The sequence below is a fragment of the Macaca fascicularis genome, chromosome 3 (assembly GCF_037993035.2).
Source record: "Macaca fascicularis isolate 582-1 chromosome 3, T2T-MFA8v1.1".
Taxonomy (NCBI): domain Eukaryota; kingdom Metazoa; phylum Chordata; class Mammalia; order Primates; family Cercopithecidae; genus Macaca; species Macaca fascicularis.
Window position 1 is genome coordinate 181,509,855 of NC_088377.1, and position 14,942 is coordinate 181,524,796.

At 42.8% G+C, this 14,942-nt stretch overlaps 1 protein-coding gene across 4 annotated transcripts in view; it reads left to right on the forward strand.

Moving 5' to 3' along the window:
- Window positions 1–482: 482 nt before the first annotated feature.
- The window catches only part of TBXAS1 (thromboxane A synthase 1), a 197,746-nt gene continuing 183,286 nt past the window's right edge, over window positions 483–14,942 (forward strand). For all 4 annotated transcript variants that reach the window (XM_005550924.5, XM_045388252.2, XM_074036134.1 and 1 more), the window contains exon 1: window positions 483–738. In XM_005550924.5, coding sequence (XP_005550981.2) covers window positions 647–738 — 92 coding nt within the window. In that variant the 5' untranslated portion in view covers window positions 483–646. The remainder of the gene's footprint in view (window positions 739–14,942) is intronic.

A 14,942-nucleotide genomic window follows, 5' to 3' on the forward strand; every position in this document is an offset into this window, starting at 1 on the left:
AAACCCTCCAACTCACCGTGAGAACACTGACCCGAGTCGGGATCTCTGCTTGGCTCCAACAGCCAGACACTCAGAGAGATAGACCCAGCAACTAATGGACTTGGTGGGATGGTTGTCCTCAATGCAGCCAGCATTTTTATCAGGATGGCGTCTGATCCCGTATTGTTCTGGGATATTCAGAGTCTCTTGACATGTATCTTCACTTAATTGTGAATTTAAAAAATTATAGATGGATGTAGATATAGATACAGAGATTATAGACATAGATATAGATAGACTTCTCTCTTTGAAGACTTCCTCTCAGAGTACAAGTCCATGGTTACAACCATTTTGTTTCTCAGCAAACATGGAGAAGTCTGCCTTTCCTCTCTGAGGAAGTTAACATAAATGTTTATTGACAGTGCGGTCATCAAGGATTAAAATTGCTGATTCATTCCTTTACACTGAAACCCTTTGTTGTGCCCTCCTCTTCCTTCCTCTTTATAGGGAGACACTCTGAGAAAGAGCACATTGTGGAGGCCCACTCCATGTGATGTTTTCTTGATTGCCTGTTCTCTTTTCTACCTGCGGAGCACGGTTCCCATAAGGGCAGCGGGATCAGCCTCCTGTCTCATCTGGAAGACCACCACTCTGGGGTCTCAGAGGAATGATGGAAGCCTTGGGGTTTCTAAAACTGGAAGTGAATGGCCCCATGGTGACGGTGGCCCTGTCAGTGGCTCTCCTGGCCCTTCTGAAGTGGTAAGTGCAGCCAGCCCTAGGGACTGTGACAGCGTCAGCAGTCTCACCCTGGAGCCTTGCTGGTGCCATGGCGGGGTATGCGGGCGTGTGTTTTTCTTCTTTTCTAATCTAGCGGGAGTGAGTATTAGCACAGCTTCAGAATTAAAAGCAAACAGCCAGGTTAATCTTTTGCTAAAATGCATGAGATTGAAGTGTCAGGAAAGGCTGGTGATTCAGTGACTGAGAACGCTACACATAATTAAGTTTGAAAGAGATGGAAAAAGAAACAAATTGGAAAGGCATTAGGTTTGGGTAGAAGTATTTCCTCGAACCCCGTCATATCTCCTCACCTCATTTTTCTAAAATCTTCTGTCCTTGTTGGATTTACAGTGAATTCAGCCTCTTGGTTCATATTACATTCAAAACAAAATAAGACTTAGGAGCTGTTTGGCAAATGTGGGCCTCTTTGCGGGAAGTCATTGAGGGGGATTTCTGTAGGTTTAAGGACAAAGTGGTAGATCTAATTTCTCATATTTGATAGAGGGAGATGGATTCTGATGAACATATTGTGTGCAGTTCCCACAAAATTCGAGACCCCGAAAGGATCTCAAACTTGAACTCCGAGTTGCTCCCCTGTGGTTTTGTTAATTCAACAGCAGATTTTCCTAAGCCTGACTCTGGTGTCTGTAGATCGAAGGCCTCATAATATGCTACATTTATGCATATTCACCCTGCCAGTTAAACTTATTAGAGTTACCCATTCAATCAAAAGCACCTGGATTTAGACGGCTCTGGCTTTTGAGGGCAAAGTGGAAAAAATAATGGAGAACTGGAGTCTGAACAGAATTTTAATTTATGTTTTTGGTAGTAATAAAGCCTTCTCTAGATTAATAACTGGGAAAGCACTTTGAAAAGCATCAAGCATTATGCAAATGTGAGGTATTATTCTTTTGGAATTTGCATAGCTGAGAGTGGAATTCACGTTTGATGTTCTATGATGATGAAATTACTTCTTGGAAATTGGCTCTGAAACCCAGCCTCAGTCCCAGTGCTGTTTTTCTTTTTAACTGGTTTAATTATTTTTTTTTGAACTTTTTTATCTCATTGTAGCTTATCTTGGATTGAAACTGGCCACATGTAAAACCAAGAGCAAATGGTAGCCCCTTCCCTGCCCCCAGCCCCCAATAATCCATCTTAATGTGTTTTTATGCTCAGGGAAGCCCGAAGCACAGTGTCTGACATGTAGAAAGTGCTTAGTCGATGTCAGCTACTATAATTCACTATCTATCGTCTATGTAACCTAAAAGAAAATAAGTCTTTAGTGGTTTAGGTTTATTTTTAATTTCTTACTAACATGCTTATTCATATCGATCTTATCAATAGCTATGCTCTGACTATGGTTCTCAAAGTGGACACTTTTTTACACTTTTGTTTCAGTCTTTGTTGTGTCTGAGCCCCCAGCTCAGTGCCTGGCATATAGGAACACTACACCATTCAGCAGGGCAGCTGTGTGTTTGCTGTCTATTCTTGGGCCATATTAATAACCTGGTTCAAAGATGCAGAGATTAAGATAAATGTACCAAGCAGAAGTGGTAAATAGGAAGTGAGAGCTGACTTCTATTTGTTATCGCAAAAATATGTATTAACCTGTTAATGTGTGCCCAATCTTGGGGAGACCCTGGTACAAGGTCAGGGAGCAGGAAATCTGGAGAAGGTGCCCAAGGCAGAGGAGACACAGAGGTTCTGGGGGTTAGCTCGATGTCTAGAGAGGACACTGCAGGAGGAGCGGAGGCAGCAGGAAAGAGGTCGTGGCCCTGGCTCTGGTGCTTTTGGGTCCATCCCTTGATTCAGTGCAAGGGTAACCACCCTTGGGCTTTCAACCCTTCTGTTTCAGGTGAGACCCTAGTCAGCCACTAAGCAACAGCCACCAGCTTGAATGAGGCAAGGCCTCCTTCCTGTTATATTCTCTTGAAAGGATATGTGTGGAAGAGACAGCGGTGCTTGTCCTCCAGTGAAAGGATTCACAGGCAAGGAAAGATGCAGGTATAGAGACACTTGCAGGAGAAACTGGCAGGGGGAGTGGGTTAAACACTGCAGCACATTAGTCTTTGCTTTAAGTGCTACATGTGCCATCCAGCCAGGTGAGATGGCAGCGGAGAACCTATACCCTGAGAAGGTGAAATCAAATGGGCTGGGTGTGGTGGTTCATGCCTGTAATCCCAGCACTTTGGGAGGCCAAGGCAGACAGATGACTTGAGGTCAGAAGTTCGAGACCAGCCTGGCCAGCATGGTGAAACTCCATCTCTAGTAAAAATACAAAAATTAGCTGGGCGTGGCAGCAGGTGTCTGTAATCCCAGCTACTCTGGAGACTGAGGCAGGAGAATCACTTGAACCTGGGAGGCAGAGGCTGCAGTAATCTGAGATCATGCCACTGCCCTCCAGCCCGGGTGACAAAGAAAGACTCTCTCTTAAAACAAAACAAAACAAAACAAAACAGAAGGATGGAGTGGATCATGGTGGACAGAAGACAGGACTAGATTGCAGCTCCAGACAGAGCAGCATCTGGATGCTTCCATGGTGAATTTTAGCTCCAGATCGACTGCAAGAATAAACCATCAATCCTGAGGGGACCCACAGACCCTCTGAAGGAAGTGGATTGCTCCTGCACGACCCAGGAGACACCCCAGATATTGAGTGCCCCAACTGCAGAGGTGGGAAAGGGAGACCCTCCTCTCCCAACACACTCCCTCAATATTGAATAGGAGAAATATTCTAAAAAATAGATAGCTTAAAGAAAAAAAAATCAAAAATTCAGGAAACTCTGGACACACTTTTAGAAATGTGAAATGCTCTGGAAAGTCTCAGCAATAGAATTGAACAAGTACAAGAAAGAAATTCAGAGCTCAAAGACAAGGTCTTCGAATTAACCCAATCCAACAAAGACAAAGAAAAAAGAATAAGAAAATATGAACAAAGCCTCCAAGAAGTCTGGGATTATGTTAAATGACCAAACCTAAGAATAATTGGTGTTCCTGAGGAAGAAGAGAATTCTAAAAGCTTGGAAAACATATTTGGGGGAATAATCAGGGAAAAGTTCCCCAGTCTAGCTAGAGACCTAGACATCCAAATACGAGAAGCACAAAGAACACGTGGGAAATTCATCCCAAAAAGGTCTTTGCCTAGGCACATTGTCATCAGGTTATCCAAAGTTGAGACAAAGGAAAGAATCTTAAGAGCTGTGAGACAGAAGAACCAGGTAACCTGTAAAGGAAAACCAGTCAGATGAACCACAAAAGAATCCCTATAAGTTAGAAGGGATTGGGGCCCTGTCCTCCAGCATCTCAAACAAATCAATCATCAGCCAAGAATTTTATATCCAGTGAAACTAAGCATCATATATGAAGGAAAGATACAGTCATTTTCAGACAAACAAATGCTGAAAGAATTGCCATTACTAAACCACCACTACAAGAACTGTTATAAAGAGCTCTAAATCTTCAAACAAATCCTGGAAACACATCATAACCTCTTTAAAGCATAAATCACACAAGACCTATACAACAAAAATACAAGCTAAAAAGCAAAAGCAAAAAACAACAACAAAAATCCAAAGTACACACACAACAAAGAGCCCAATGAATGCAATGGTACCTCACATTTCAATACTAACATTGAACATAAATGGCCTAAATGCTCCACTTAAAAGATACAGAACTGCAGAATGGATAAGAACTCACCAACCAACTATCTGCTGCTTTCAGGAGACTCACCTAACACATAAGGACTCACATAAACTTAAAGGGGTGGAAAAAGGCATTTCATGCAAATGGATACCAAAAGGGAGCAGAGGAAGGGTAGCTATTCTTATATTAGACAAAACAAACCATAAAGCAACAGTAGTTAAAGGAGACAAAGAGGTGCTGGGTGTGGTGGCTCATGCCTATAATCCCAGCACTTTGGATCACAAGGTCAGGAGTTCATGACCAGTGTGGCCAACATAGTGAAACCCCATCTCTACTAAAAAAAAAAAAAAAATTAGCAGGGCATGGTGGTAGGTGCCTGTAGTCCCAGCTACTTAGGAGGCTGAGGCAGGAGAATCACTTGAATACGGGAGATGGAGGTTGCAGTGAGCTGAAATTATACCACTGCTCTAGCCTGGGTGACACAGAAAGACTCTTTCTCAAAAAAATAAAAAAAAAGAGAGAGACAAAGAGGGACATTATAAAATGGTAAAAGGCCTTGTCCAACAGTAAAATATCATAATCCTAGACATATATCCTCCTAACACTGGAGCTTCCAAATTTATAAAACAATTACTAATAGGCCTAAGAAATGTGATAGATAGCAACACAGTAATAGTGGGGAACTTCAATATTCCACCGACAGCACTAGACAGGTTATCAAAACAGAAAGTCAACAAAGAAACAATGGATTTAAACTATACCTTGGAACAGATGGACTTAACCAATACATACAGAACATTTCATCCAACAACTGCAGAATAGACATTCTATTCAACATCACATGGAACTTTCTCCAAGATCGACCATATGAGATGCCATAAAACGAGCCTCAATAAATTTAAGAAAATTGAAATTGTATCAAGCACTCTCTCAGATCATAACAGAATAAAACTGGAAATCAACTCCAAAAGGATCCTTCAAAACCATGCAAACACATGGAAATTATTCAATAACCTGCTCCTGAATAAGCATTGGGTAAAAAACAAAATCAAGATGGAAATTTAAAAAAATTTTCTAACTGAATGACAATAATGACACAACCTATCAAAACCTCTGGGATACAGCTAAGGTGGTGCTAAGAGGAAAGTTCATAGCCCTAAATGCCTACATCAAAAAGTCTGAAAGAGCACAAACGTACAATCTAAGGTCACACCTCAAGGAACTAGAGAAACAGGACCAAACTGAACCCAAACCCAGTAGAAGAAAGGAAATAACCAAGATCAGAGCAGAACTAAATGAAATAGAAACACACACACACACACACACACACACACACACACACACACACACACAAATATAAAAGATAAATGAAACAAAAAACTGGTTCTTTGAAAAGATAAATAAAATTGATAGACTATTAGCAAGATTAACCAAGAAAAGAAGAGAGAAAACCCAAATAACTTCACTGAGAAACGCAACAGGAGATATTACAACTGACACCACTAAAATACAAAAGATCTTTCAGGGCTACTATGAACACCTTTATGCACATAAACTAAAAAACCTAGTTGAGATGGATAAATTCCTAGAAAAATACAATCCTCTAGCTTAAATCAGGAAGCATTAGATACCCTAAGAGACCAATAACAAACAGTGAGATTGAAATGGTAATTTAAAAATTACCAACAACAATAACAAAAAAGTCCAGGACCATAAGGATTCACGGCAGAATTCTACCAGACATTCAAAGAAGAATTGGTTCAATACTTTTGACACTATTCCACAAGAGAGAGAAAGAAGGAACCCTCCCTAACTCATTCTATGAAGCCAGCATCACCCCAGTACCAAAACCAGGAAAGGACACAACCAAAAAAGAAAACTACAGACCAATATCCTTGATGAACATAGATACTAAAATTCTTAATGAAATACTAGCTAACTGAATTCAACAACATATCAAAAAGATAATCCACCATGATCAAGTTGGTTTCATAACAGGGATGAAGGGATGGTTTAACATACACAAGTCAATAAATGTGATACACCACATAAACAGAATTAAAAACAAAAATCATGTGATAATAGATGCAGAAAAAACATCTGACAAAATCCAGCATCCCTTTATGATTAAAATTCTCGGCCAGGTATGGTGGCTCATGCCTGTAATCCCAGCACTTTGGGAGGCTGAGGTGGGTGGATCATGAGGTCAGGAGATCGAGACCATCCTGACTAACATGGTGAAACCCCATCTCTACTAATAATACAAAAAAATCAGCCGGGCATGGTGGTGGGCACCTGTAGTCCCAGCTACTAGGGAGGCTGAGGCAGGAGAATGGCATGAACCTGGGAGGCAGAGCTTGCAGTGAGCTGAGATCATGCCACTGCACTCCAGTCTGGGAGACAGTGAGACTCCATCTCAAAAAAAAAAAAAAAAAAAAAAAAAAAAAAAAATTCTCAGCAAAGTCAGTATACAAGGGACATACCTTAATGTAATAAAAGCCATCTATCACAAACTCACAGCCAATATGATACTGAATGGGGAAAAATTGAAAGCATTCCCTCTGAGAAATGGAACAAGACAAGGATGTCCACTCTCACCACTCTCCTCTTCAACATAGTACTGGAAGTCCTAGCCAGAGCAATCAGACAAGAGAAAGAAATAAAGGGCATCCAAATTGCTAAAGAGGAAGTCAAACTGTCACTGTTTGCTGGCAATACAATCATTTACCTTGAAACCCCTTAGGACTCCTCCAGAAAGCTCCTAGAACTGATAAAAGAATTCAGCAGTTTCTGGATACAAGATTAATGTACACACATCAGTAGCTCTCCTATACACCAACAGTGACCAAGCAGAGAATCAAATCAAGAATGCAACCCCTTTTATAATAGCTGCAAAAATAATAAATAAATAAATAAATAAAATACTTAGGAATATACTTAAGCAAGGAGTTGAAAGACCTCTACAGGGAAAACTACAAAATGCTGCTGAAAGAAATCATAGATGACACAAACAAATGGAAACACATCCATGCTCATGGATAGGTCAAATCAATATTGAAAAAATGATCATACTGCCAAAAGCAATCTACAAATTCAATGCAATCCCCAGCAAAATACCACTATCATTCTTCACAGAATTAGAAAAAACAATCCTAAAATTCATACAGAACCAAAAAAGAGCCTGCATAGCCAAAGCAAGACTAAGCAAAAAGAACAAATCTAGAGGCATCACATTACCTGATTTCAAACTATACTATAAGCCCATCATCACCCAAACAGCATGGTACTCGTATAAAAATAGGCACACAAACCAATGGAACCAAATAGAGAACCCGCAAATAAACCCAAATACTTATAGTCAACTGATCTTCAACAAAGCAAATGAAAATGTAAAGTGAGGAAAGACACCTTTTTTCAACAAATGGTACTGAGATAATTGGCTAGCAACATATAGGAGAACGAAACTGGATTCTCATCTCTCACTTTCTACAAAAATCAACTCAAGATGAGTTAAAGACTTAAACCTGGCCGGGCGCGGTGGCTCAAGCCTGTAATCCCAGCACTTTGGGAGGCCGAGACGGGCGGATCACGAGGTCGGGAGATCGAGACCATCCTGGCTAACATGGTGAAACCCCGTCTCTACTAAAAAATACAAAAAACTAGCCGGGCGAGGTGGCGGGCGCCTGTAGTCCCAGCTACTGGGGAGGCTGAGGCAGGAGAATGGCGTAAACCCGGGAGGCGGAGCTTGCAGTGAGCTGAGATCCGGCCACTGCACTCCAGCCTGGGTGGCAGAGCAAGACTCCGTCTCCAAAAAAAAAAAAAAAAAAAAAAGACTTAAACCTAAGACCTGAAACTATAAAAATTCTAGGTATAACACTGTAAAAACCCTTCTAGACATTGGCTTAGGCAAGGATTTCATGACCAAGAACCTGAAAGCAAATGCCATAAAAACAAAGATAAAGAGCTGGGACCTAATCAAACTAAACAGCTTCTGCACGGCAAGAGGAACAGTCGGCAGAGTAAGCAAACAACCCACAGAGTGGGAAGAAATCTTCACAATCTGTACATCTGACCAAGGACTCACATCCAGACTCACAATGAACTCAAACAAATCAGTAAGAAAAAAACAGACAATCCCATCAAAAAGTGGGCTAAGGACATGAATAGACAATTCTCGAAAGAAGATATACAAATGGCCACTAAACATAAGAAAAAATGCTCAACAACATCAGGGAAATGCAAATCAAAACCATAATGTGATACCACCTTACTTCTGCAAGAATGGCCATAATCAAAAAATAAAAAAACAGTAAATGTTGGCATGGAGGTAGTGATCAGGGAACACTTCCACCCTGCTGGTGGGAATGTAAACTAGTATAGCCACTATGGAAAACAGTGTAGAGATTCCTTAAAGAACTAAAAGTAGAACTACCTACCATTTGATCCAGCAATCCTGCTACTGGGTATCTACCCAAAGGAAAATAAGTCATTATTTGAAAAAGATACTTGAACACGCATGTTCATAGCAGCACAATCCACAATTGCAAAATCATGGAACCAACCCAAATGTCCATTAATCAATGAGTGGATAAAGAAACTATGGTATATGTATGCTATGAAATACTATGCAGTCATAAAAAGGAATGACTTAACAGCATTTGCAGTGACCTGGATGAGATTAGAGACTATTATTCTAAGTGAAATAACTCAGGAATGGAAAACCAAACACCATATGTTCTCACTGATATGTGGGATCTAAGCTATGAGGATGTAAATGTATAAGAATGATACAATGGACTTTGGGGACTTGGGGGGAAGTATGGGAGGTAGACAAGGGATAAAAGACTACAAATATGGTTCAGTGTATACTGTTCAGGTGATGGTTGCACCAAAATCTCAGAAATCTCCACTAAAGAACTCACTCATGTAACCAAATACCACCTGTACCCCAAAAACTTATGGAAAAATAAAAAAGAAAAACAGGCTGGGCACGGTGGCTCACGCCTGTAATCCCAACACTTTTGGAGGCCGAGGTGGGTGGATCACAAGGTCAGGAGTTCGAGACCAGCCTGGCCGATATGGTGAAACCCCGTCTCTACTAAAAATACAAAAATTAGCTGGACATGGTGGCGGGCGCCTGTAGTCCCAGCTACTTGGGAGGCTGAGGCAGAAGAATCGCTTGAACCCGGGAGGCGGAGGTTGTAGTGAGCCGAGATCAGGCCACTGCACTCCAGCCTGGGAGACAGAGTGAGAGTCTGTCTCAAAAAAATAAAAATAAAATAAAATAAACTGAAAAGCAAAAGGCACACCAAGGTTGCTTCTTGTGCTCTCAACCAGCCTGTGAGTTCTCCAAGGGCAGGGGCCAGGTCGCCTATCTCATTACAGTTCTGGAATCTTCTGCCAATGGCAAGGATGCTCTGCTAGCATGTGGTTGAAGGTAGTAAAGTTAAGAAGTCCACATCCATCAGCCCCACCCCAGACTCACCGTGGGGCTCCTGCTCCTTCAGTGGGTCCCCTGCCGCTCTCTCCCAGACAACCTGGGCTGGGGTTGGAGCGCCGCTGTTTGCTGTGCTGTGAATGGTCCTTTGTTGCTCTATGAGGCCTCCTCTTTCCTTCAACTCCAGGCTCAGAGGAGGTTTCTCAGGGAAGTGTTTTCTGTTTCCAAAGGAACTTACGAGCCCCTCTCAGCCCTGCTTTTATCCCATCTCTGTCTCTCACAATGCCTGGCACATAGTTGGTGCCTAGTAAATGCTGACTGAAGGCTAATTCCAACCTCTAAGCTCTGCCTGGTGCTTTCTTCCTGTGGTTCTTCTCTTGGCCTTCACGGTTCCATACAAATCTAAAGTCTCTTGCCCATGTGACCCACTTCCTTTCCTGAAAGCTTGCTGTTTTCAGTTTGTGTCAATTTGCCATGCACTGTCCCAGTCGTTGCAGATGGACTGTTTTTGTGTCCCTTCTTATCCTGTAGAGCAGACACCATGCCATGTGCTTAATGCACACTTCTTAATTATTAGGTGTATGCGTGAATTTGGAAAAAAGACAAAAAGAATTCTTTCCTTTAAAAAGACACTGTTTTAAACTAGGCATAGGACACTTCGGTTGTTTTCCCAAAACTGCCTTGGACACCATTTTTCCATGATGATCATTTGATTTAAACTGACCAGTGTGTGGCTGAACTGTGTGAACTGGGGCATCAGGGGATCAGGGCTGCACCACCAGGCTGGAGATGGAGCTGGGGATAGAGACTGTATTAGCTGGAAGTACATGGAGCATATGTTAAGACGATTAACACACAAGATAACACATTTTAAAAACTAATTTTTTCCCATATAAAATGGTTTAAAATTCTTACTTCCGGAAGAGATTTGATGTACAAGAAATGAGTTGTACGAGTTGAATGTTGCTCAAGGCAACCGTAAGTCCTAGCGTATTTAATCTTTCAAGCAACACCTAAGGACTGGCAGCTGGGTTCCTGTGAGGAGGATAAAGATTGCTTTATTCTTTAAGAACCAGTGTAAAGAAATAGCCCAGATAGCACTAGTGGATTTCTTTCTGGGATGGGGTTCTGGGTGATTTCTTTTCCCTTCTTTTAGTCTTTCTGCATCTTTTGTATTTCTTTAATGAGTGTGAATATTTAGCAAAAAAGAGAAATTTTACTAAAAAGAATGGGAAACTGCTCCTTTCTAGTGGCGAAGGGGAAAGCAGTTTCACGCTTTAGGTGTGAGGTTTCAGGACCGTGGTCTAACTATTTCTTCCAGTGGAGTAGAATGTCTGAAAGGATTTGGAGTAACAGGGCTGATGAAGTGGCGAGGAAGGTGGGTAGCTATCTAACCAAGTATGTGAACACGGCCTGGAAGGTCTTGTAGTACCAAGCTGCGCTTAAGGCTCAGGTACCAAGACCTAGAGGTACATAATCAATTTGACATCAAAAATAGGAATTCAGGCTGGGTGTGGTGGCTTATGCCCGTAATCCCAGGGCTTTGGGAGGGCAAAGCAGGAGGATCGCTTGAGCCCAGGAGTTTGAGACCAGCCTGGGCAACAAAGAGAGACCCTGTTTCTACCAAAATAAATAAATAAATAAAAATTAGCCAGGTGTGGTGTTGCATGTCTGTAATCTCAGCTACTTGGGAGGCTGAGGTCAGAGGATCTCTTGAGCCCAGGAGGTTGAGGCTGCAATGAGCTGTGATTGCACCACTACATGCGCACTCCAGCCTGGGTCACAGGGCAAGATCCTGTCTGTAGTCCCAGCTACTTGGGAGGCTGAGGCAGGAGAATCACCTGAACCCAGGAGGCAGAGGTTGCAATAAGCCGAAATCACACCACTGCACTCCAGCCTGGGCAATGAGAGTGAAACTCTGTCTCAAAAAAAAAAAAAAAAAAGGAATTTAGATTCAGAATAAGTTAGTGTTCTGATCAAGTCCATTCTAAGACCAGTTTAAATTGAAATGTGATTGGTGATTATTAAGATTTAAGACTATCACAGATTACTAAGACTTAAGTTTACCACTATCCCTGGAAGTTCCTTTCCCAGAGAGCTTGGTCTGCATGTGAGAACTGGACTTTAATTCTAGACCCACATCTACTCCAGACTATATTTAAAAGGCACCATTGGGATGGAATATGGGAGCCAAGATGAGAAATCTGAAGAGGAAGAAGCCATGTAGGTATTCCCTGGCACAATGAGAGGTGAGCCCTGGAAAAGGCATCCCGCCTCTAGCATGTGGGGACTGAAGATCAATTTGCTCACCATTTCCCAACTTCGGTTCCTAAAAGTGTTTGGAAAATTAAGTCTAAATCAAGCCCTTCTTGGAGATTCATAGCATAGCAAAGGCCCTGAAAGGTTATTTAATAAAGACACCTGTTCAGCTTTATTTAACCCAGTGTTTTCCCAGCGTCTTTGCTAAAGTGCTGCTTCGTATGGCCGTGGTGGGATGGGCAAGGGACCCGCGGAGATGGTCCCTTGAAAAGGGCGGTCGGATGAATTGGTAGCCGCACAACCAGTAGAAATGGAGGGGCCACAAGACAGAGGGGTAAAACATTCAGATTGCCCCTTTGCAAGCTCTGAGGTTCCAGGGTTGATGGTCTTGTGTCCTTCAGGGCAGAGAAAATATGGAGTCTAGCAAACAGAAGCAGGGCGCATGCGTAGGAGTGGTCCAGGTTTACACCAAAGGAAGTGAACACTACCCACAGCTGTCTGGCAAGGTGGCAAGAGAGCGCCTCGGGGGTCGTGAGTGTCCCTCACCATCTGTAGGAATGCCACAAAAGCCCTTGCTGCCAGGCATGAGCAGCTGGTACAGAAGGCCACCGAGGGCCTTCCCGATCTGGACTCCATGACTTCTATGCCCGTTGGCGCTCTTGCACTGGCCAGTCTGTGCTGCCACTCAGGAAAAGCAAGTCAGGTGCCATACAAGCGACCCAGTGGCGGCTGCTACTTCTTCTGCCTGGGCAACTCATCATCCCCAGCAGTAGTTCTTAGGTGTGAGGGTGGCGAGGAGCTCAGAAATACAGAAGCGGCTTTTAGGGGCCTCATGGTAGCTTCATGCCTGACTCTTTTTCTCTCCTCTCCTGGCCCGGCCTCTTGGTCTTTCTGGATCGCCAGCCAGTCAGACTCTCCTTTGAGAAGCGGAAGGTCTTGGGCGGGGTCCTGAAATGCGGGGAAGAATTGACTTGGCAGAGGAGAGGAAAGGGAAAATTTCAGGTAGGGAAGTATCCCAGGCAAAAGCAACATGAGAGTTTGTAACATTTGCTGGAACAAAACATTAGGAGTGTGAATAATAGACACGGTTTAGAAATACATTTTAAAGGCCGTGGATAATTTTCAGTGCCTCCAAGCATCTAGAGAGGGATGCATGCTATTTCCGCTTTGTTATTTTTTTGTATTTTTGTCTAGGATATGATGGGTACTTCGATTTAATAATTCAGTGATGAGCTTGGAGATAAAATTGAGCCTGCTATGAAAACTAGGTCTGTGGCTTCCTTGAGGACCGTTTCTACAGAATATTATTTTTTTGTTTTCTTGCTCTTAAATGGTTATACACAATATCCCTATCCTTCTCCTCACTTTATTGATTTTCCAGAACAAGAGTACGAGGTATGACTATAAAATAACGTGACTGATTATTTCAGCATACACTCCAGTACTTATACAGCCAAATGAATTTTATGACCTTCAAAGGCATTTTCCTGATAGGCTCAATCCTTACTGCAGATACGCCACTATCAGAAAACACATTCCTAGCACTTTTTGTGGGAATGACTCTTGGTGCCTAGATGCAGTCCTTTGAAATCCCTGAAGGCAACACATCTTTGTGGAGATGGATTGATTTTTAAAAAACAGTCCACATTTTGGCAAATAGATGATTAAACAGAGTAATATTATTTGCAATATAAAAAAATATGATTATAAAACAATGCAGAGCTTGCAGAAGAGGGTTATGAACCAGTTCTGGAAGCCTGGGAATTTTGTTGAGGGGCCACGCTCATTGGCATAGGAGTTGGTTTTCGGTTTTGGTTTTTTTTTTTTTTTTCTTTTCTTTTCTTTTTGAGACAGAGTCTTACTATTGTCGCCCACGCTGGAGTGCAGTGGCCTGATCTTGGCTCACTGCAACCTCCGCCTTCTGGGTTCATGCGATTCTCCTGCCTCAGTTTCCCAAGTAGCTGGAATTACAGGCATGAGCCACCACGCCCAGCTAATTTTTGTATTTTTAGTAGAGATGGGGTTTCACCATGTTGGCCAGGCTAGTCTCGAACTCCTGATCTCAGGTGATCCGCCTGCCTCGGCCTCCCAAAGTGCTGGGATTACAGGCGTGAGCCACCGCTCCCAGCTGGTTTTGGTTTTTAAAGAAAACAATAGCAACGGTCATAATACTTATGGTCATACCTTCTCTCATCTAGTAAGGAATTCAGGCTTCTGGTAGCATCTGTTTTGGGGGCAGAGATGAAAGAAGAATCTTATTTGTTGTATAAACAAAGCAAAACACCAGATTGATGTGTGTCTATTACTGAGCTGTGTGAATGGGTGCTCAGTGCTGCCTTGCCTGGGAGGAAGTGACTCTCCCAGAAATGCAATGGTTGAATGAACTCTTCCCCTACCCCCAATGCCATCATAACAACAAACCTAACAACTATCGCTTGCCATCGAAGGGAAGTACGCTGTCTATGAGAACCCTGTAGCCTTATACGGACTTGTTTTTTACTTGCAGGAATAGCATGCATCTGGACACGGGAATGAGACTGGGGAGAAAGGGATGGGGCAGATGCTCACACTGGTATTCACTGGTGCTTCAATTACTAAGAGCCACCTCTTTCCTGGTTTACCAGAGATAGGTGCTGTTGTACAACTTCCTGGTGGATAGGGTGGGGAGTGTCGGCTGATAGGGGAGTTCCCTGGAGCCCTTGGCTCTCTCTGTTGCCTTCAGCCTCAGCCCTCAGTGCGGAGTTTGGCCCTGGGCCATGCCGTGGGGCCTTCCTAAACTTCCCCTATGTCCTCCAAAGGTGTGCTTCTTAGGTTTCGCCTCAGCAGTCAGCCAGTTCCCGAACAC